Below are 23,129 nucleotides of genomic sequence, written 5' to 3'. Positions count from 1 at the left end.
AATACATTGTTACTGTGCCAAAAGCATATCGAAACAGCATAGTTATAGGCCTAAAGCCTAATGAAAATGTCATCATCCCCAACATTATTACAGGCCCAAAGTGTGAAATTCATGTTTAATAGCATTATAGGTCTAATTAAAGCATAATGAAAATGTAAAAGTCATCAACAATGTTATTATATCCCTAAGGCATCATGAAAACGTAAAATTCATCTTCAATCTCGTTTTTTTGTAGGCTTAGTGTAATTAAAATGTTCATATATAATGTTTTTATAGACCTAAAGAATGATTAAAAAGTACTATTCATCGTCATTTTGTTACATCTTCAAAATGTATTTGTTGTTGAATGTGTAGAATAACATTTTGTTGTGTATATTAAAATTCAAATTTTACTTTGAGTACATGAACAATTTTCCAAAGCAAAGCTCTGTCTACACTACACTATTTATGTAAAGTTAAATGTTAACTGACAAAAAGATGTGTCCCTTTACATTAATACGATTATTGACTAATACACACCACATCATCAAATTTTGATGAGAGTGAAAGAGATGGAGTCATTATGCAATAAATCCGTCGTTGAATTAACGGTGATCTACAGCTTATAATCTCATAAATGTCACATGGCTCTGTCAACGAAAAAAAGCAAAAAAGGTCAAGTTAACCATCACATTTATTATTTACCATGTTGATAGAATATTTCTGAACTACAAAATAAAAATGTTCTACAACAAATAATCAATGGGAATTTTGAAAATATTAGCCTATTAAGCTTAGTTTCCACTAGCGACGTAATGTAATTCAACCTACGCAACATAAGAAAATGCCCTTCCAATAATTGTGTTTTCCCCCGCCCACATGCTATCAAACATGCAATGTTTGCAGCACTGTTGCATCGTTCCCATTTGTGATTGCGCAATACATCACTTTACGTCAATACGTTGCATTCTAGTGGGAACCAAGCTTTAGTAAAGTCAACAATGTTTATCACAGTGACAAATTAAGGCCATGTTTAAACCAACATATTGTAATTTAACACAACAGCTATAACAATTATAATGTCCAAAATACCGAATAAAAATTGTTGATAAATAACTTAAATATGTTTAAAATAACCCGCATAGTTTTGACAGAAAGCAGAAGTAAAGTTTCCAATGTAGCCCCTTAAGTACAGTAGAACGTCTATTAAGGGGATGCCCCACCCCTGGGTAGTAGTGTCCCAAAGGAGGGGTTCTACTCTAGTTGCTTTTTTCTTACCCTAAGCTAGGTAAAACTCACAGAGCCAAAAAAATGCCATGTGCAGATAGCAATGAGATTTCCTATCTGAAGGCATATTGTATAAATCCAGTGCTACATATAACTTTATACTCTTCACAAATGGCAACCAAATTGTTGTGATGTTGCACTTAACTTATTCTTACAAGATATTTGCATATTAAACTTGTGTTTTCATCTTGCATAACCAATAACTATCTGTCTGCTACATAGGCCCTGCTCAAAAATTGGAAGCGCAAAAAACGGTTTGGTGAAAAGTTCAAGTTGATTTTTAATCGATCAATGCGAGACCGGGCTGTAAGCTTTATCATTGCTAGTCGTCGTCATGTTTGTTGCTTGCTAGATTCAGAAGGTTTTGAAATTTTTGTGCAAATTGTCCTCCAATAGCAACCCAATTTTTATTTTCATATTTGTATAAAAATTATATCATATCAATATTTATATCAATTCAAATCCTCATTTTTGGACCTGGAGAGGCCATGTCAAAATTAATCTACTGCAGTACTGCATTTTGTTTACTATTCTTAGGTATCGTATGCGGTGTAGTGTAGTAAATGCCTCAAAATTCTACATTGAAAAAACCTAAAATCATAATATTATCTTAGGTATCATATGCAGTGTAGTGTAGTAAATGCCTCAAACTTCTAAAAAAAAAACTAAAATCATATATTATTGCATATATTATTGCACAGTTACTGCAGTAGCTGCAGTAGAATAATTTTGACATGGTCACTTATTATTATTATTATTTACAGAAACATTTCATTCTGGATATAACAATTTCAATTTCAAAGTTTTAAGAAAACTGGAAAGAACTCTTTTCTTCTTAAACTCAACAATTTTCTTTCTTCTTTCAACTTCTCAAATGTATTCACTGTATAGCTTCGTCTTGGTAACAATGTGAAGAATTATAGCTTTAACTATATTAAAAATATACCAGCTTTTTTTGTTTTCATTTTTCTCAATTATTTTGGCTAGTCCGTTTTGATTTGTTAAGAAATATTTTGAAGGGTCTAATATTGATGGACAGACAGACATTTAATTTCTTCTGAAATCATACATTCAGTTTGATGTTGTAAAAGTGTAATTTTTTTTGTTCTGAACATGTTCCATACTATCCCCGCTAGCACCTGCATGCATCCAATATGAATATTTCTATGTTGTATTTTCTTTTGCTTTCCGATATCCACAAAATATCAATCAATTGCCAGATGTTCTAATATCCTATTCTCATGCATCTTGAGGTGCTTGATCAATATTGACTATTCATGACTTTGTGTTATTTGACAAAAGGACTATATAAATTTACATATATTATCTATTTTAAGACCTTTACTTAGAAAAACCTGGTTTCACTAATTCACTAGTGAGTATTCTTCCTTTTTTTTTGAAAATCTGGGAGTAAGCCATTACTAAAAGAAATATTTTGGATGATATGTAATACAGTAAATAACAACAAAAAGCATGACGGTAGGCCTACTGTGTGGGAAGTTGAAGGCTCTCTGGGTATAACCTGGAGAGGGGTGGTGTAGGATCCACAATTTTGAAATAAGGTGGGTGGGTGGGTAGGCCAGGTTAAAACTGTAAAATGAAGTAAACAGAACTTTTACAACTTCTCCTTCTCCTCTTGGAGTATATATTATCATACTTCTATATTGTCCTAGTTGTTAGTATAAACATTTTCAGTCTATCGTGACAGTCTATCGTGACATGAATAATTTAAAAACTGATCAGTATGATGGTAATACATTTATTACCTGTAATCTAATGATATTAACTTGTATAACTTTATTGTCTTGAATTTTTTATATATGATTCTAATTCAAATTAAATAATCAACCATGCTAAAACAAGAAGCAATACTTTTGTTTATTTACTATAATGAATTTTTAGTACATATATTTATTATTAATAATATATGATCATTTTATTCTATGACCGGTTAGCTGACTAATAAGTTAGATACATCTTGAAGAGAAAGCTCTATGTTTGCTTTAATAAACAAATTTGTCTACTGCATGGATCCATACACATGGGGTATCAAAATGACCAGAAAATTGTACTGGGAAGGTTTTAAACATACATACAGAAACTGCCCTGGAGCAAGTACAGTATCATTCTAGTGGAAAAATCCATTATGATTACATTTTAAACTTTATTTGTTAATTTTCAGCAATGAATAATATTTACACTATAACATATTTATAGTTGCCACTGTGTTGAGATGGACAATCAATTTACTGATCAAAATTATTCTGCATAGCCTTGGATCATATTCCTTCGCAAATGAATCATTTTCAATTAGATGAGTCGTTCCAAATGTTCATCTCTTCTCTTCAGACGCCTTTTATGGTTGTTTAATTGTCTATTGGTAACGCATAGAATGGGACTTTTATAATTTGTCTAAAAGGCATTAAAGCTTGTCCAGTTTTAAATTGAGTATATCTGTTTCTTCTAATCTCTAGATCCTACTTTGGTCAAATTTATTATTCTGTTTCTCTGCAGTCTCTGAAGAGATAATTGTGAATTTTGTAATTCTGTTTAATTTAAACACACTAGACCTGCAATTTTTGACGTTTTGTAAAAGTAATGTCCTTTTTTAAACTTTAAAAACATTAAACCAGGTCATTTCTTGTCTTAAATGTGCGTTCAAAGGTTATAATTATGATAAAAAAAGACAAACAATGCACTACCTAAGCTCTCACCAAAAGTTCTCTCGTAGACATTTCTAGGCCTAGCTTTAGTTAAGCTTAGTTTTGTAGTCCTAGCTGGCAGAATCCGTTAATACAAATTGTTGAAGACCTGGTATTTTCCCTGAAAAATTACAGTTCTTTTATTTGTTTACCCTTTCACGCAATCGAACAAGTGGGTGCATCACATCACAATATGAAAATATCAATCTGCGCGCGATGCATGTTAAATCAACTTATTTTTCACACTTTTAACCATTTAAAACAATTAACGCAATAAATTTATGTTGTCTGAGACCTTAAATTAGGTAAAAAAAAGTAGGTCTAGTGTCTTTAAGGAACTTTATTATGTGTTTCACACTGGAAAGACAGTATTTCGAATAATTTAAATTGTGTGTGTCAAGTAGTGAATATTATAGTGATGTTTACTATTCAAAGCATTGAAATAAATACATTTGTGTATTTTGAGTACACTTCCCTACACTTCTAACGCACAATACTCATAGTTCTGCTATAGGCCTATTACTATCAAATTACGTTTCATGGAATGTCTCATACAGTTTGATTGATTGATTTTATTCGATATTCATACACAAAAGTTAAAATATACAATGTACAAAAAGAATACCAGGATAACCCATTAAGTCGACAAATAAAAAGTAAACTTATTTCCAATGGGGTCCAATCCGTATTAACTGAAAAAGTGAGTGGTTGGGCCTAGTACAATATATCATTAAGTTGGACACAGTAAAAATGGATAAGTAACCTAGCTAGACAGGTTTATTCCACAAAAGTGTTTCATCAATTGTCTGCTTAACTCAGAATTATAAGAATAATTTATATAAAAGAAAAAAATATTTATTTATAGACCAGTTTGAACCATGTAAACCATTAATTTTGTCTTTTCTAAATGATGTGACAATTGATTAATATCACCAATGGAGTGTGAGGAAAATATAACACAATTTAAACTTATCTTACACAAGAAAAAATCATGTATTATATAGAAATTACATAATAAACATAATAAAATCATTAATAGAATAATATACTTTAACTAATTTTAAAATTATATGAAAATTTAGCCTACAAGTAATCTTAATATTCTTTTTTATTTTTAATTTGCATGTTTTCATTTTTAAGTTTATTTTTTACTTTATCTATTTATTTTTCTTCTTTTGCTTTAATTTAAATGATGTTAATGAATATATTGTGAGTGTATTATTATTTTTTTGGATTATTGTCTTGTGCTCCAAACCTTTCATCTCTTAAATTTCAACTTTAGCAACATTTATGGTTTGAGCATGAAGTTATAAATGGTTTGAATTGATAAACAAATTCATTTAAAGATGTATTGTCCTCCCAAAACATGAACAATTAAGATTAATAAAATCAGACTTTAAATAGACATAAAATGGCATTAAAAGAAAAATTGGAAAAAAATATTTCTTAGGGGACAATATATCTTTCCATTCCTAAAACAGAGTTGAAATTTATTTGACTTCAGCCCCTCAATTTTCCTCAGTACACACCTATCGTTATATTTTATTTTGTTTAGTAATAGTAAATTGCATTGTATGGTATTATTTTAATATAATTTTTACTTTTTAATTTTTGTACAGCACATTATTTTAAACACTACACTTTTGTTTTTTAAACATTTTAACAATTTATTTTAGTATTACATTTTGATGTACCAATCATTTTAAAACAACTTTTTATGTTTTCTTACAATTTTTTGATAATTAAATGTTTGTCTAATATTGTACATTATTTGATAATGATAATAATCATTGTAAAAAAATTATTGGAAATATATAAATGGAATTATGATAAATAGCATGATCTAAAGATAGAAACCGGTAAAAAATTGAGGCGCCAGAAAATATTTGTTAGATTACTAGAATAAAATAATATGAGTGAGTCTCTAATAAAGTGAAAAAAATGTGTTCCATCTCTTTATTTGGAGTTACACTTGTACTATTTTATCTGAAATTATTTAGTGGATCTTCTGGTGTTACTAGAAATTTACTAGACGAGTGCCTACATGACTGAATCACTGTGGTTGCTCTGATAGAACAGTCCTAGCGAGACTAAATGAGATGGATAAATGAGCTTGTTATCCATCATGGCATTCTAATTTATCATTCAATTTCATCTTTTTTTCCCCTCTGTTATCACCAGTATCCACAGAGATAATAATTATTTGAAAAACAATAGAAATTACTTTGAGGTATCGCTCTCTATTCCTTGTAGATGAAATCACAAAACATTTAATTTACATATTTCAGAATGTTTTTAAGTTTTATTTTGATTGTTTATATTTTATAGGATCAACAAACCATCCTGAGAACTTGGGCAGTGAAGGATTTTGCACCAAACATTCCACTTTATGTCCAGATTATGAAGCCTGAAAATAAGTTTCATGTTCAATTTGCAGGTTGGTAGACTGTCAGGTCATTGACATATGAAAAAAATAGTGTGTCTATTTTGTGCCTAGGTACCTGGATAAACTGACAATAGCCCATGCTCGCCTGATAAGAAAAGAAAAAACTTAAACATCATTCTACAATAATTGACTAATCCACCAACCACGTATCATCATTTCATAACCCTGTGAGCTTGATCAACATGTTGACCACGTCTGTGACTGTGCGTATTTGTATAATTTATTAGTGGTGTATTTAAAAATAGATCAACCACAACATTATTTCAGCTTTTTCACATTTTCAAACTGTTATACTTGATTTACAGATCATGTCGTGTGTGAAGATGAATTCAAATATGCCTTGCTGGCAAATAATTGCCTCTGTCCAGCAACTTCCACTTTTGTAACCTTGCTTATACACACATCAAGAGGAGTGTAAGTTTTTCATCTATATTGGTCAAAATAATTACTACCAACCTTTCAGTTTAAGACAGAAGTTATAGAGTACTCCAATTTACTGAAACAGTTTGTTTGAATAGGTGTTAGACAAAAAAACCCATACAATCAATTGGCAGAGTAGTTAGAGGCAGCGGCACAAAATCAACACAAGTTTAAGGTTGTACTTGACTATTTCTGGTGGTAGAACAAGTCTTCTCGGATTAATGTGTACATGTTGCTTGTGTGAACTTTAGTGCATACTTTGGAAGATTTTCCCTGGTGTATGCCTACTGGTTAATCTCAGCCTCAAAATTCTGGTGGTAGAAGAATAAGAGGTTAAAACTAGAAGTCCAGTGTACACATCTGACTTGTACACCTTAAGAAAACTAGTCCATCTGAGCCCCTCGTGAATGGATCACTTTTTTCTATTTTTCTTGTTCTTATTTGATTTTATTTGCTATGCAATTCAAGAAATATGATTTTCAACTATTTTTACCTTGTATTTTTTTACTTTGTTTGATACTAACTTATTCATTTATAATTTCAGTGAAGGAGAAAGTGCAAGCTCCCATTGGCAGAAAGTTTACGGTAGATGTTCAGGCAACGAAATTTACCACATTCAACTGAAAACAAGTCGATTCTTTGGAGAATATGAGGGGAAAAGTTTTACATTTGCAACATTTAATGCACATAAAAAGTAAGATAGTCGTGGAGTTGGTAAATTTTTGCCTAAATATTAATTCATAATATTGTATATGTGATTTCTATAGTTCTAAAAAAAAATCTTACAGATGTATTGTCCCCCAAAAACATGAAAAATGAAGATTAATTAAATGAGACTTTGAATAGGTTATTTTGTAGTTTTAATAAAGTGAATCACTTCCATAGAAAAAAAACGTAAAAAAATTATGTTTTCACTTATAGAATAACATGATAAATGGTTAATTTCAACCAAAAATCCATTGGCTGGCAGCCAATTTGACAATTTTTTGCTTTAAATTCCAGTTTTTTCAGGTAAATAAATTTTGTTTCGATCCAATTTTTGGTCAAAGTCAATAACTATTATGTGACATTAAAATGGCATATTCAACAACAAAAAATTGTAAAAAATTATTTTTAGGGGGACAATACATCTTTAATAGTTTTAATATATGTAATATAGAAACTCTGTGTCGTGTTACCTTGAGATAATTTTTGTTGGTGTTAAAAGACATCAAATAATTATTGTTAATTGTGCAAGTTTGCCTACATTTCCCAGGATCTTATGTTTATCTGATCCATGCCAAAATGATTTTGTGTATTAATCACAAAGAATATCTCTTTAACTTGAAGTTTTGATTACATGTTTTTTTTATCATAAAGATATGGCGTATCGTTAATCGGGATTAAACGTCAAGATTGTGTAGCAGATCTTCAACTTAACCCCGGGCCAAAGCACATACTTAAAGACACAGATACGTGTTATTATATGAACATTACGAAAGAGGAGTATTCATCGTTCATTTTAGCACACCCACGGGAAGAAAAAGAAAAAATTGACAAAAAGGACAGTAAATCTTCTTCTCCAATCACTAGTGACCCAAACGTCTCTAAGTTGGAGAGCGCCATTTGTAGTGTAGGTAAGTAATTGCTATCTTAGGTTAGTTTTTTGATTTAAAACAAAAATGTATTCTTTACTCAATGCAATCAAACACCCAGTAGGATTTAGAATCAGATTTTTGTGATCATTACAAAATACATACCATGCATCAGTGACTTAATACAAGATGGTAATTATAATAATAAACTTGCTATACTATTTGAAAAAAGTTAGGGACTTGTCTCCTGGTGTGCTGATCTGGTAGGCGCTGCACCGCTGGGTGCGTAGAGATCGTAATCTGAATTTCCTCATCTACCAGTTACTGTTACCTTTTATATTGATAAAACTAATCATAAATATATTATGTCATATGTAATGTTTTTATTAATTCTTTTTATATGCTGTATTAATTTTATTTATTCTGTTTATTGTTGTAATTTAAAGTATGGATAACCTATATTCATAATGAACAATAGCACGTTCTAACAAGCTTATTCATCCTCTAACACTGTATATTAAATTTATATTATATAATACTTTATATTATATAATACATTCACATTTATTATATTGTGATGAAGGTACATTAGCCCTAGAGATGCATCATTATGGGCCAAATAAGACAGGTGAATCTCCAGAAAAAGAGCGAACTGAACCATCAGGTCAGGAGACCCCCTCCGGCAACGGTATGTCAACAGAATATTGCACAGGGTTATCGGAGCAACACATCTGCAGCACTCATATCTGTGTAGTCTTGCCATATGTCATGCGTTCTGTTTCTGTGTTTGTTGTTGTTGTTTTTGTTTGGTGTTCATCTGTTGTATGCTTACTATCAGTTGTATGCTTTCTGTATCCTTGTTTGGTCAAAGTAAAGTTTCTTTTTGTGCCGTTTTTTTATTTCAGATGTAAATTTATTAATATTGTTTTGTTTATTCTAAGTGGATTTTCTCAACAGTTTTGTTCAGCAAAACATAGCCAAATCATCAAAGCTTTAATATCTATTTATTAACTAACAACTCTATCTTTCTATGTGTTTTGTCGTATTCCATTGGGAACTTGCATTTTTTTCAAATTTAAATGGTAAATGCAAAATATTATTTAACATTTTAAATACGGTATTAAATATTAACAGAAAATAAACTCTACAGAAAGTTCCCAATCCCAAAACATATTTTTATAGATGCTTTTTAAGCCATGTTTTTTCCCAATAATTATTTTGATTTTAAATCAAATCAAAATGGTGCAATATTAGTTAGGAACCAGACTTATCTGTGCAATATTAAAAAACTCTCAATGCCTTTTCTTTGTTGATGAGTGTTCAGTATGGGGTTAGAGGTATCCTACTAGCATGTGAGAGGCATGGGTTCGAGACCTGCCTGTGTCATGTAGGCCTAATTGCTTGTATCCTTTAGATAAAATACTTTACTCTCATTGCCTCGCCCTTTAGATTCGATTTGGTTCGTTGTTTTGGTGGGTTGTATTACTAATACTAATACATGTTCAGATTCCTGTACCACCCAAGGGTCATTGTTGGTGTTATTGAGAATAAGATGTATGAGCCTAATAGTTCTTAATTCTAACTTTTACTTTGGTTTATATATTATTCTCTTCTTCATTAACCTACTACTATTATAAGTTTCTCTTTTCTCTCTACTTTTTCCTAAAGGATATAGAGGTATGCAATATTTTAAATAAAAACAGCTTTATGGCTTCCAAAGCATGAAAATATATGCTGGGCTATTCATTTGGTATCATCATTTTATTTTCTGTATCATATACTTCTCTTAATATAGCTACATACCACTTTGATGATATTGTTGATAGTCATGTCCGCTATGAATATAATCATGATAGTGATAATGATAATGATCAAAATGGGGATGGTAAGTTGTTCTTTCCTCCGCATCTGATTTGAAACTAAAAATGTCTTTTTTTTATAATATCCATTAATATTTTTTGGTAGGTTAGAATTCTAACTACTTTTGATCTTTTTATCTATACACATTTAACATCTGACACTTTACTAAACATATATTGAGTATATTAACTATAGTTCTGTATCAATGAGTTAAGCCTTGTCTACACTATCAAATGTGATGTGTCCATATATGGACATGATGATGTCATATCACTACCATATTTAGGAATATCACTACCATATTTGTGCACATCACACTTTTTAGGACTGATGTTATATGTTTGTCTAGTTTAGGTTAGACAGCGATTCTGCTTAAAATTCATAAAAGAAAAACTTTTAGCAAATCTACAGTAGCTTGCCTTACTTACACTTGAGCTAGAATCTTGGTCAGAAAAAAAAAATCAAAATTATCGCTGGTGGCGCTAGGTTAAAAAAAACACACAATAAACTAGTGACTTGCGGCAAGTCTAATATTTGCCCAACACTATTGTAAACAATCACATCAGAGCTGGACAAACATCTCTAAGAAGATATCTAATTATTTTAGTTGTACTTTTTGAATGCATAAATTCACTCTCAAAGAGAACGTATTTGATACGATTTAATTTTATGGCAAATGTTTGCATGCTAATATTACTGCTTATGTCGATGTGGATCTAAAAGGAACTTGACTTAACTGAATTGTGTTGGCATGAGTACTTTGAACAACTGAATGAAACTTGCATTACTTTATTCATCAACACATTTTCTTAATTTTATTAATATGTTGTTGATGCATGATTGATTTTATTATTTAACTTCATTAGCTTGCGCATGTTGGCACTGTGAATGTTTAAATAAAGACTGTTTTTTTTTAAAGAATGGTTTTAATCATTATTAACTTTACAATTTGCATTTGTGTATATAGGCCTAATTAATAAATAATTTGCTTTTCTAAATTTCTAAAAAGCTTATTGTTTAGTGATGACAATAATAGTCACGATGAAGAGTATGGTTATGACAACACTGCTGGTATATGTTGATTTATTGCTGATTATGATGTTATGATTATTTATGATGACAACATTGCTGATTATTATGATTAAAGGTATGAAATGAAAATATGGAAAAAGGTTCTTCTTCTTTACTTAAATTAATTTATTTAATTTATAGGAACTTTACCAATTGAAATGCATGAACAAAATAACCACCAAGTGTATGGGAGATCCAGTACTCTACAAGTTCCATCTGGTGATCGTAACCTTCTAATGCCACAGCCAGTTGGCGAAGAGAGCATCTCAGAGAACGGCCCTCCTCCTGGTGCTCGTCGTCAACGAAGACCATCCATAATGCCAGTATCTGAGGTTATGATGGCGGATAACCTCCCGTTACGAGATCATAAACCGTTGTACGCACACAAAGAAGTTCAGGAAGAAGGAGAAGACAGTATTATTTGGGAAGAAGAGGAGAAGTGAGTTATATTCATTACTACAAATTATGCATTTTAAAAGTACTACACACAAGATTTTCAATCCAATTCTGTCCTCCATTGTTAGTACTGAAGTGCCACTTAGGGGTTGGGTTGGCCACTCTTTTAAAGTGCACTTTTCAAACTAGTCTAGCCTATAGACTTTGTAGTATTAAAAAGCTAATTATTTTGTTGCCATCACGCTATCAATCAAATTTCATCCGCTAGGCCTATAACAATCCTTTCTAAAATCGATAATATTGATCTTTAAAGTAAGTGCCCTTTTTACTACAGTTTTGTATAGCCTTTGTATATTCTTAATATTCCTAATCATCCATGAACATCATATTATTTATTGTAACATATCTATTGTGTTTGGGTAAATTCATAATATTTGCTCACAATGTCTTGGCAACTAAGCCAACAACATTATTTATTCCAGACTCATTTCATATAAAATTACATACAAATGACTCAAATTTCAAGTTGATCGAAATTAAGTTCTTATCAAATGACATTTTGTCTTATGCCAATATGTGAAAACTTAATTTAAAGTCAAAGGATGCGAGTTGTTTACATAGCATATTAAGTTCAAACAGTCACAGTTCTTTTCGTTGACTATAGAGGGTGCTACCATAGTTTATTCAAATGATTAGTTTGTAGCATACATGGATCTCTGTTAACGTTTTCCGTCTTGCGACATTACGCTTTCCACAATTTGTTTCCATTTTTTTCTGTTTTTGGCAGGATGGTTTGTTATTGTGTTTGTGTCTACTTGTCCTTGTAAGTCTTTCTTTATACATGGATACTGTATACATGGATACTGTACATAATACCTCTTTCACAGAATCTTTTACACACACCCTAGGTGTTTTTCACACATGCTCCGATCTTGCTCCAGAGCTCCGAAAAAAAATGAAATCATCTCAATGTTTTGTTTTCTCAACACTCCACACGGTTATATCTTTTTACTCAATATACACTACTAGCCACATGGTGCGTTGTGAAAACTAAAAATTGGTAATGCTGTACACGCAATCTGACACAAACCTGAACTGGAGCCGGACAGGTGCAGTTGTGAAAGACTCTACATTTCTTACATTTTAAGCAAAAATGTATAATTATTTTTATTTATTTCATTCAATTATTTTAGATGGATAAAAGGTATCCCTCCTGTCATGCCATATATTGGCTATTCTCCAATGATGTGTCATCTCTTGGAAACACCAAAACAACATTGTTGTCTGGAGCTTGACAAAGTAAGAAACTAAGGCCTATAATTGAAGACATTCCAAAATGAATAGACCCAAGTGTTGTGCTTATAGTTGCAAACAATTGCACAACGTAGGAAGTGTCAGAAGCATGTGTTGTGAACAAGGATAAATTCAGATAGAGGCAGAACACATTGAGAATTGAGATGTGTTGTGAAAATGTTGTCTCTATATAAAGCACAACGTAGGCAGTTCTTATGAAGCATGTGTTGTGAACAAGGTCAACTTCAGATAGAGGCAGAACACATAGAGATGTGTTGTGACTTTCGATTTGCCAAGATTGATGACCTAGCTAGGCCAGGTCAATCAATCTGTTGTTGGTCGTTGTCTGGACCCAGAACAAAGTCAAAGTGGAGAATGAGGAAACACATCCCAATATCTCTGTATTCGCACAATGAATTAACATGAAATAATTTGGTCGCTGTTCGTTGAAAATTAAAAGCTCCCTATTCAAAAACCTTCCAGGTCTCCTAACTTGAAATATAGTAAATACTATATTCCTTGCAATTATTAATTCACTAACAAAGTACCATTTTGAAGAAGGATCAATCATAGATCTTAATTACGATTTAATCTTACTTTTAGCCATGCGAACACAAGTCATGGACACATGCAGGAGAATTCAACTGGCCTAACAACAACATAATAATCGCAGCAGAATATGCAGCGCAAGGCATGGTCAACTTTATTGTTCCGTTGAGGGCACACTTCAGGCCGAAGCATACATTAAAACCTATAATTATTATGGTCGAGAAAAGGTAGGCTTGCTGTCTCATAAGTCTGTATTATCTTTATTTATTGTGCATTTGAGTATTATCGCACAATATAAATTGGTTTAATTTTTTTTTAAAGATGTATTGTCCCTTTGACTAATTCCAACAAAATAAAAAATAAAAGATTTCGAAAAAAGGTGGGTCATTTTGAAGTATCATAATAGTTATTAACTATCACCAAAAATTTGTCGGAAAAAAAATTATTTATTTTCAATCAAAACATATCCCATAATGAAACGCCCTTGTTTGGCTACTCTGTATGCATAATCATAAAACTTCCTCACGATCTGTGTGAAAATACCTTCTCACCCATGACGAGTTGTAAACAATTCTAATTAGCATATGCATAATGCGTACTTGTGGTTTGAAATCTTTGTTTACTTTCTCTCGCGACGATTTTCCAGACGAAATGTAATCAAACTAATTTACCTGTTATTTACGTAAACTTGTTGTTTTTGGCTCGAATTTTTGACTTAAAGTGAATAACTTTAATATTACTTTGATATGGCCAATTTAAATTTAGAATATTTTGACCTTCATTTTTTTGTATTTCAAGGGACAATACATCTTTAATGATTTTTTACAAAAAAAAAAAGTTATTTTGTAGTGTAAAGTAAATTAAAGCTATCAGTACAATTTACTGATAGATTCACAATGAATAACAAAACAAAACATGCTCAACCCGAGGACTCAAACAGCGAACTTAAATATTTTCCATAAAATAATACAATGTATATAATAAAAGTGATGTAAATTGGTGATAACTCATATAATGATTTTCTTAAAAATCGGTAGTATATATCTATCTATCAACATTGTTATTATGCAAAACCTGCTATAGTAAAAGGAAATTTAATAACACATAGTAATGAATTAGCATTCAATTTTTTTTTCAGCGTGGATCATAATTTTCTAGAGTGCATTTCATCATTTCCAATGGTGTACTTCATGATTGGATTGTTAGAAAGGTTCGTGATTCAATTTTCCCGATTAGTTTTCAATTTATTGCATAACGACATCAACACAGTTAATTGACATTTTGCTTTAGATTGGTATTATGCAATAAAATCAATTAATTATTCTGCTATCAATATTAATTATCTATAAAAAAAATAAAGTAACCTTTAAAAATTACAAAAATATTAAAACAGATTTCATTTAAACAAGGATAGAATGATGTTGAATGCCTTAAAAAAACATACGTTATCTGTTAAATATTTTTAAAAGCAATGTACTGTTTAATTTCTCTATGTCTCTTAAATACCGATTTCGATTTCTTCACACACTGCATTGTAATTGTTTAATCTTTCCCAAAGCTTCTATTATATTCATGTATGTATTTTTTTTTTCATTTTTTTTTTATTTATTTATTTTTTTCTTGTTGTATGGTTTGCTATTTAGTTTGGATGACTTATTGAGGGCAGGAATCCTTCAGTCAGACACGATAGTTGTGGTGGACAGAGAAAGTTCCAAGTTAGCAGAGGAGGACTACATGGCAGACGCTAACCAAGTAGTCGCTGTCCAGACAATGTTCAGGTAATTTTAAAGCTCAGGTACAGGCATTAATTTGAAATATAATATACATAAAACATGTATAACAGAAATCACAACAAAATGCATGAATTTCCAAATAAAATGGCTGAATAAAAATTTGGCTATAAAAACTCGACAGACTTTTTTTAGTAGTTAGGTAGTTTTAACAATGTAATACCATATCCAGTGACTCCCTAGATATCTCTATTTGCCTGGCAACATTTGTTTAAAAATATGTTCATTTCTACAAAAAAGAGTACATAAAGGGTGTTTGAGTCCCTGATTATGTCTGTAATAAAACATGGACCTATTAGATAGGTTCATGGATAATATTAGTAAACTTGTTGTTAATGTCTTTGATGATTAGCTCACACTGAACACAATGTTTTTTTTTCTTTCAGGCTTTTTCCAAGTACAACAATCATTACAGAATTAACGCATGCAGCTAATATGAGATTTATGCAGTTCAGAGCAAAAGATTTCTATGCATTACACATGGCCGAGAAACAGAAAGTAAGGTTTCACAAAAAACACTCTCTATAATAACAAAATTACACTCTAATGTCATCTGATTGCATTATGGATCCTCTCATAGCTTTCTGTATCATTATTCTATTTTTGTTTAAGTCTTGTGCCTGTGAGTTGTGTTTTTTTTGTAAGGGTCTCGACTTAAAAACTTTGCCTATTTTGTGTTCCCTTTTCCATAACTTTTTGATGACATTTTTGTACATATACTTTTTATGAAATAAATTGATTTTGATTGATTTATTATCTGCTATATGTGTCAATAGCCACTCATCATAAAGGTTGACAAATGCTACTGCAGTAATCTTTCGTGATAAATTTAGGTTACTCCACTATACTATTTCATGCAGTCCCTATGGTATAAAGATGAATGATTATCTGTTTATTGATACTGGACATGATCCACACTAACCATTTCGCCATCCACATCTGAAATTGACACATCATTCATTCGAGGAATTTATTTCAAAAAATATTGTACAGGACTTTGGCCCTTATGTTTATATATAATATATATATATTTCTCCATTACGAGGAATTGTGTTCTTGTTAAGTAACTTAAATATAAATAAATTTGCAGTAATCTCTGTTAACTAAAGAAGACAGCATCGTATGACGAGGCCTGACAAAACGTATTCTTGACTCGTCGGTGCTGTCTGAGTTGAATCTCGACGAGACGAGGCATCTTAAGATAGCGTCAGCCGTAGTTTTTAGATCATTGAGACATTAAACATACGACGATGTCTGAGTTGGCCTTTGAATTTCATGAAATGACAAGATTACATTCTAAATTTTAGTAGCTGAATTTTCTAGATTTACAAGCATGTAAATAAAGTTTTCATTAAGCTAAAAGTTACATGTTTTGTGAAGCTAGCTAGCATTTAATGATTTCTCCACACTTTAACTGACGTGTATTTATTATACTAAACATCATTTGTTTGTTTCTTTTAGATTGAGAAAGAGAAAGGTTCAAATATTGCATACATGTTTCGGTTACCGTTTGCTGCTGGTAATGTTTTCAGTGCAAGTATGTTAGATACCATGTTATATCAGGTAACTATATACAACTATTTTGATACTGAGAATTTGTTAAGCTCTGCCCACACTATCAAACTTTATGTGACCAAAGAAATGTGATGTGCCCATATATGGACATGTCATATCACTAACATATTTGGGCACATAACATTTTTTTGTCAAACTAGTTTGATAGTGGTCAAACTAGTTCAATAGTGTAGACAGAGCTTTATGCTTTTAGGCCAGAGCAAATGCGTGTAACATATCACGATCGATACTATTGATCGTATGCTCAAAGACTAATATTACAAATCCGAGCGCAGCACATTTCAAAACAGGTTTACGTTGCCCACGTACTTCTGCGATTACCCATATTTCAGAATTTGTGTAGACCATAGTGCAACTTAGTGGTTTGCATGCTTGCCATCATAATTCCACAGTTACAACACTATAAATGTAAATACATGTTATACAAAAGGTGGTGTCTTTAGATGTATACATTTGTTTTACTTTAGCTGAAATTATTCAGGTCTTCTGGTATAAATTTGTATGATAAGTTATTGTGAATGATTTAATTGCTTTAATTAACTTCTGTCAGCAACTGGGCAGTAGTGTTTACAGTGACTTGTTGGTTGGCATGCTCGCTTGCCAATCAATTATTTTGTTAAATGTTTATGTTTGTATTTATCTGTAATGTTTCTATCTACTTTCAGTCATATGTTAAAGACTACACAATAAGTATTGTGCGTCTGCTGCTAGGTCTGGACCAGGGTAATAATTCAGGATATTTGGCAGAGGTATGTAATTTAACTCATCTTCGAATACATACGATGCTTTTCCTTTGAGTTGAGTGTTGAGGTTCTTAAGTAGAGTGTTGTAAAGGAGATGTTGTCCTAAATGGGGTGTTCAAGTCAGGTGGTCTTAAGGTAGATGTTAGAAGACATACTGAATAATATTTATAAAAAACATGCAATGTACAAAAAAAGCTGTCTACACTATCTAAACTAGTTTGACAAAAAAAGTGTGATGTGTTTAAATATGGCAGTGATATGACATCATCATGTCCATATATGGGCACTTTTCTTGGTCATAAAAAGTTTGATAGTGTAGATAGAGCTTGACATTGATCCAATCTACTTAATTTTTGTTTCATGTCTTTAGACATATGTGGATTATCAATATTAAATTAATCACTATCCTATCAGGTAGATGGTAATGATTAAAGGGGCTATTTTGTGAACCATTGCTATACAATATATTATATATATAAATGTTTCTTTATTTTTACTAAATTGTATTTCTTTAGCTGCCAATTACCGCTGAAGATATGTGGATAAGGACATATGGACGACTGTACCAGAAATTGTGTTCCACATCTCATGAAATCCCGATTGGAATTTACCGAACCGTCGGCCAAAATGATAACAAATCAGAAGTGAGGAATTTTTTTTTTTTCATAGTACATTTTCTGTTTATTTTATTTGCTTTTTAATGATGTTTCTTATACAAACAAATATTTTATCTGTATTTATTATCTTAATCTACTTTTCCAAAGCTGAACACCATGTCCAAATTTCTGACTTTATGACAATTGTCTAGTTTATATACATATCAGAATAAAGATGGGACCTTAGAACTGTAAGTTTTTAGTAAGGAGTTTGGGAGACAGTAAATCAGAAGGATATTACTATTTATCAAATTGAGACTCCTCCTCTTTAATCCACCTCTTCAGTCACCTTCGCACCAATAGCAGAAATCGATGCTATCAGTGCTTCATGGCACCTTCGCACCAATAGCAGAAATCGATGCTATCAGTGCTTCATGGTCTTCATAAGTTATTCTCTTGACCATCATCTTATTCCTCCAAACTCTTCTATAACTGGAGAGATCCTCCGTGATTGAGATCATCAGACAGTGTCCAACAAACATGCAGCATAAAAAAGGTTACTATTAAATGTTTATATAAATTTATTTCAAATTTTATTTAGTGTTCATTACCAATGGAAGATGATGATAGTTTGCAAGGTTTTACAGCAGAAAGGAAGGAATTAGCAAATATGGTGCGGATAAAAATGAAGAAGTTTGACCTGCCGGAAGAAGAATATGGTAAGGTTTTCACATCATCTTGTGTTTTTGATATTGGATTTACAAGGTTCACAATGGGACTCAGTTGTCATTTGTTTGAACTATTTTTTATTTCTGTGATTTGTAAAATCAATACTTGAAGAAATTTTTTTTTTCAAATTTTATTTTTGAAAAAGTACCGATATTTGAATAAAAAGATCTTTTTTTCAACGCCTCTGATAACAGTTTAATCATGGTATTGAGAAAGAGGTTTGCCTACTACAAAAATAGTGTTAATAGAAGCCATAAGTGCTTGAAAAATGCTAATTGTAAGTTATTTTATGTCGATCATTTTTCTGTTTTGATCTTTAATAGATTCTGAAGCTAGCGACAAACGCAACAAGATTTCGTATGTAATGATCAATCCAAGTTTTGATATGAAGTTGGAGGTTGATGACATTATGTAAGTAGAAAAGCTTTTGTGACGACCTATGACCTGAGCATATTATCTTCTTGAATACTGTTACTGTTCTAGCCGTCTTCTTCTGAAGACACATGGCAGTCATTGACAGATACCTAGAATCCGTTAACTTCACTGCTGGTGTACTCGAGATCTACGTTTATATCATGCTATACACTTTTATTTTTATTATTGATTTATATAACATTGAGAATAATAGGGGTTTACAAATAGAGGTCTGAACCATTTTTTAGAAAGGATATGGGGTCACCCAGGTGTCAATTTTAACCTTTATAGTACAAGAGTAGTCATTATGTTGTCCAAATGTAGTACATCTTTCATAATGAATTTAGGTATACTAGATTTAATAATATTAGTATAATGGATTAATTGAGACAAATTGATGTTGATCATTTTTCTCTTTCTGTTTCTCAAGATATCTGATCAAGCCAGCTGGTGGTCCGAAAACTCCATCCCCAATGCCACCCCGACGCAAGTTCAGCAGCCGAAGAAAAACAACTCACCAAAGATTCAGAGCAGAGCCTCAGGGAAGCAACGTGGACACAAAGTTATAGTCATGGTTTTCGGACATTGTTTTGTAGTTTTCATAAGATGGACATAGTTGAACATTGGTGTATGACTGGAAAAGTAAAGGGACATTCATTCATCATTTATTTTTGCAATAAGGTTATTGCAATTTGTTTGTGCAATACAGGACATATAAATGAACAACTCGGCACCTTCTGAGCTGTGAACAGCTGGTTTTTATTGCTAAATGCATTGATTTGACTAATTTTCACACACTAATATATAAACTTTGTGCAAAACCACATCAAGTTACCAGATGATTGGTAAATGGTAAAGAAATAATCTTGATGTGCTTTGAAGGAATATTCCATTGTAATATAGAAAGTGCAATGATTTGTTAAATACAGTACGTTGATATGATTATATATAGGGTTTAATGGTTTTAACAACTCTTTTTTTAAACAGTACATGAAAAAAAATGTATGTTAGGTTTCCCACTGCTTATCAGATTAGCTAGATCAGAGCGAGAATTTCGACACGATTTCATGAACACAATAGCTGCCTTCACATGCATTTTTTTTTACTCGCAGCATTGCATAATCGCCTACGTCGTGTGTACAGTTATTCCATGTACATATGGTACGTGAAAGACAACTTGGTAGTGATCATAAGTTGCCCAATGGCATAAATGAAATCCAACAATTTCTACTTTTTCCATGAATTGCTGTATATTTGTAGGCCAATTGCTTTTATCAGCCAAGGAATATTCTACCTGTCTCAGCTCACCTCGAGCTAGACCACCCAGGCCAATTCTCTTTACTGTATCTACTCATATACTGTAGCACTTTGTGTCCAGTATCATTGGCATATTCTCAGTGTTGCATATGTATCACATGTGGTGCCAGTATTGTGTTAACTTTAGGTTACCTGTGACACTGTATGATACTGGAATTATTGAATACAGTACCGAGAGAATCGGCTAAGCTGTGATCTGATTGACAATGGGAACCAAACATTAATATAGTGTAATATAAAGATAAATCAAACTCGTATTTAAATATTGAAAGCAAAATTTATTTTTAAGTGCTTATTTTTCATTTTTTTTCTAATATATTTGCATACATTATTTAAATGCTAATTACTTTTTATATTAGCAAAAAAAAAGTATGCAAGCTTTTGTACAAGTTTAATATATTGATAATTGTTTATAAATTTGAACTCAGTTGAGCTGAAGTGGTATTTTTGAATGTAGAGAAAAGCCTTCTCGGATAAATGGACAATTTCGGATAAGGGTTTTAAACAGATTAAATGTATATATTTTAAAAAACTTTGGTAAATTGTTTGTATATAATAGTTATTTAAATGTTTGTGTACATTTATGTTACCAGTGGCAATGCTATGTATATATCGTAGACAATATATTATATAGTATTATATCTAAAAACAGTTACTTAAATCCTCTTGTGTGTAACTTTTATGCAAAAAAATGTATTTATATACGCTTACAAATATATGTATTTATTTCTATTATTTTGCACTGTATATAATGTGTGCTCTCACATAAGATAATTTGTTTATATGCGATTTATTTACAGTACATCCGGTTCTCACAAAGATACAGTATGAAATTTTTTTGGTTTCCTCGACTGATTGCAATCTACTGTACCCCCCACCACCCATCTCATCCTGGTAAAGTTTAATAAATTTAAATTAATAATTAACACAATTTTGTTTTCCGATTGGCTTATACAACAAGAAAATTCATACGATATCACCTCTACTTATTAGCCTTGATATTTTTTCAAACGTTTTATATTTTGTAAAAACTATTCCACTTCATGACGAAGGGCCAATAGATAAAAAGATGGTCCGAGTATTGTAAAACCTCCTTTCAAATATTTGGTCGTGAAATTTCTATTACTTGACGTTTCAGACAAAAATCATGAATAATTTGTGAGGTTAATATGGCATAAATTAGAACATTATTAGGGGCAGGGGGAGGGGTGCTATACAAGCATGGACTAGATCAAATGGATTGTATCAATGGAATTTCGCAAGCCAGGTTGTGTGGTTGTGGACCTGAACCACATCAAAATCTGCGATTTTCAGAGGGTACACTGTCAAAGTTCCAAGTTATATTTAGGAGATAGGTCCTCTATCTTTATAATTATTGCCATGCATTATTCATGATTTCTGCCTCGGACGTAGAGTAATAGAAATGTCACTGCCTGGTCAATTCATTTTGATAGCAGCTGGATTTGCTGTCGCTAGATGTACATAGTGTATTTCTATTTTAAAACTACTTCTTCTTATATACAGTAAGGTGCTAGAAGGTATAGATTACAACTCAGTTGTACAGGTGCTTATAGGATTTAGCTCTGTCTAATTTTTACTTTTAATTCAGATTATTCTGCGACGAGATCTAAAATGAGATTTCAGTTCAATGTACTGACATCTTTAATCAATGATAAACCTGTTTCAATTACCATCATTTTTAAATAAATTCTTTATTATGAATATATTCATTTTAAAATATCTGATGAATATTTATTTTTAATAACATTTTGTATAATGAATATTCATTTTAAAATATATTCTGTGATGAATATTCATTTTTAATAACATTTTGTATAATGAATATTCATTTTTAAATGTGTTATGTAATGAATATTCATTTTTAGATTACATTTTGTATAATGAATATTTAGTTTTATATGCATTCTGTAATGAATATTCATTTTTAATATATTAATTATAATTGATATTCATTTGTATATTGCATTCTGTATTCATGAATATTCATTTGTATATTACATTCTGTATTCATGAATATTCATGCATATGTTACATTCTGTATAATGAATATTCATTTTTTGATTACATTTTGTATAATGAATATTTAGTTTATATGCATTCTGTAATGAATATTCATTTTAATACATTATTTATAATTGATATTCATTTCTATATTGCATTCTGTATTCATGAATATTCATGCAGATATTACATTCTGTATTCATGAATATTCATGCAGATATCACATTCTGTATAATGAATATTCATTTTTAGATTACATTTTGTATAATGAATATTTAGTTTATATGCATTCTGTAATGAATATTCATTTTTTAATACATTATTTATAATTGATATTCATTTGTATATTGCATTCTGTATTCATGA

At 31.1% G+C, this 23,129-nt stretch overlaps 1 protein-coding gene across 6 annotated transcripts in view; it reads left to right on the top strand.

Moving 5' to 3' along the window:
* Positions 1-22,427, top strand: part of LOC144838524 (potassium channel subfamily T member 2-like) — a 93,481-nt gene extending 71,054 nt beyond the window's left edge. For 4 of the 6 annotated variants that reach the window (XM_078693922.1, XM_078693926.1, XM_078693923.1 and 1 more), the window contains exons 14-31: positions 1,489-1,572; positions 6,297-6,405; positions 6,720-6,828; positions 7,379-7,528; positions 8,194-8,450; positions 8,992-9,096; positions 11,481-11,778; positions 12,929-13,034; positions 13,632-13,804; positions 14,716-14,787; positions 15,221-15,355; positions 15,754-15,865; positions 16,829-16,930; positions 17,608-17,691; positions 18,201-18,329; positions 18,883-19,000; positions 19,334-19,421; positions 19,855-22,427. In XM_078693922.1, the coding sequence (XP_078550048.1) occupies positions 1,489-1,572; positions 6,297-6,405; positions 6,720-6,828; positions 7,379-7,528; positions 8,194-8,450; positions 8,992-9,096; positions 11,481-11,778; positions 12,929-13,034; positions 13,632-13,804; positions 14,716-14,787; positions 15,221-15,355; positions 15,754-15,865; positions 16,829-16,930; positions 17,608-17,691; positions 18,201-18,329; positions 18,883-19,000; positions 19,334-19,421; positions 19,855-19,993 (2,370 nt within the window). In that variant the 3' untranslated portion in view covers positions 19,994-22,427. The remainder of the gene's footprint in view (positions 1-1,488; positions 1,573-6,296; positions 6,406-6,719; positions 6,829-7,378; positions 7,529-8,193; positions 8,451-8,991; positions 9,097-11,480; positions 11,779-12,928; positions 13,035-13,631; positions 13,805-14,715; positions 14,788-15,220; positions 15,356-15,753; positions 15,866-16,828; positions 16,931-17,607; positions 17,692-18,200; positions 18,330-18,882; positions 19,001-19,333; positions 19,422-19,854) is intronic. The other 2 variants (XM_078693925.1, XM_078693927.1) reach the window with 2 other exon arrangements.
* Positions 22,428-23,129: the final 702 nt, after the last annotated feature.

This window comes from Antedon bifida, chromosome 3, assembly GCF_963402885.1.
Source record: "Antedon bifida chromosome 3, ecAntBifi1.1, whole genome shotgun sequence".
NCBI classification, from domain to species: Eukaryota; Metazoa; Echinodermata; class Crinoidea; order Comatulida; family Antedonidae; genus Antedon; species Antedon bifida.
The sequence above is the reverse complement of the archived record's forward strand: the minus strand, read 5'-3'. Positions and strand labels throughout refer to the sequence as shown.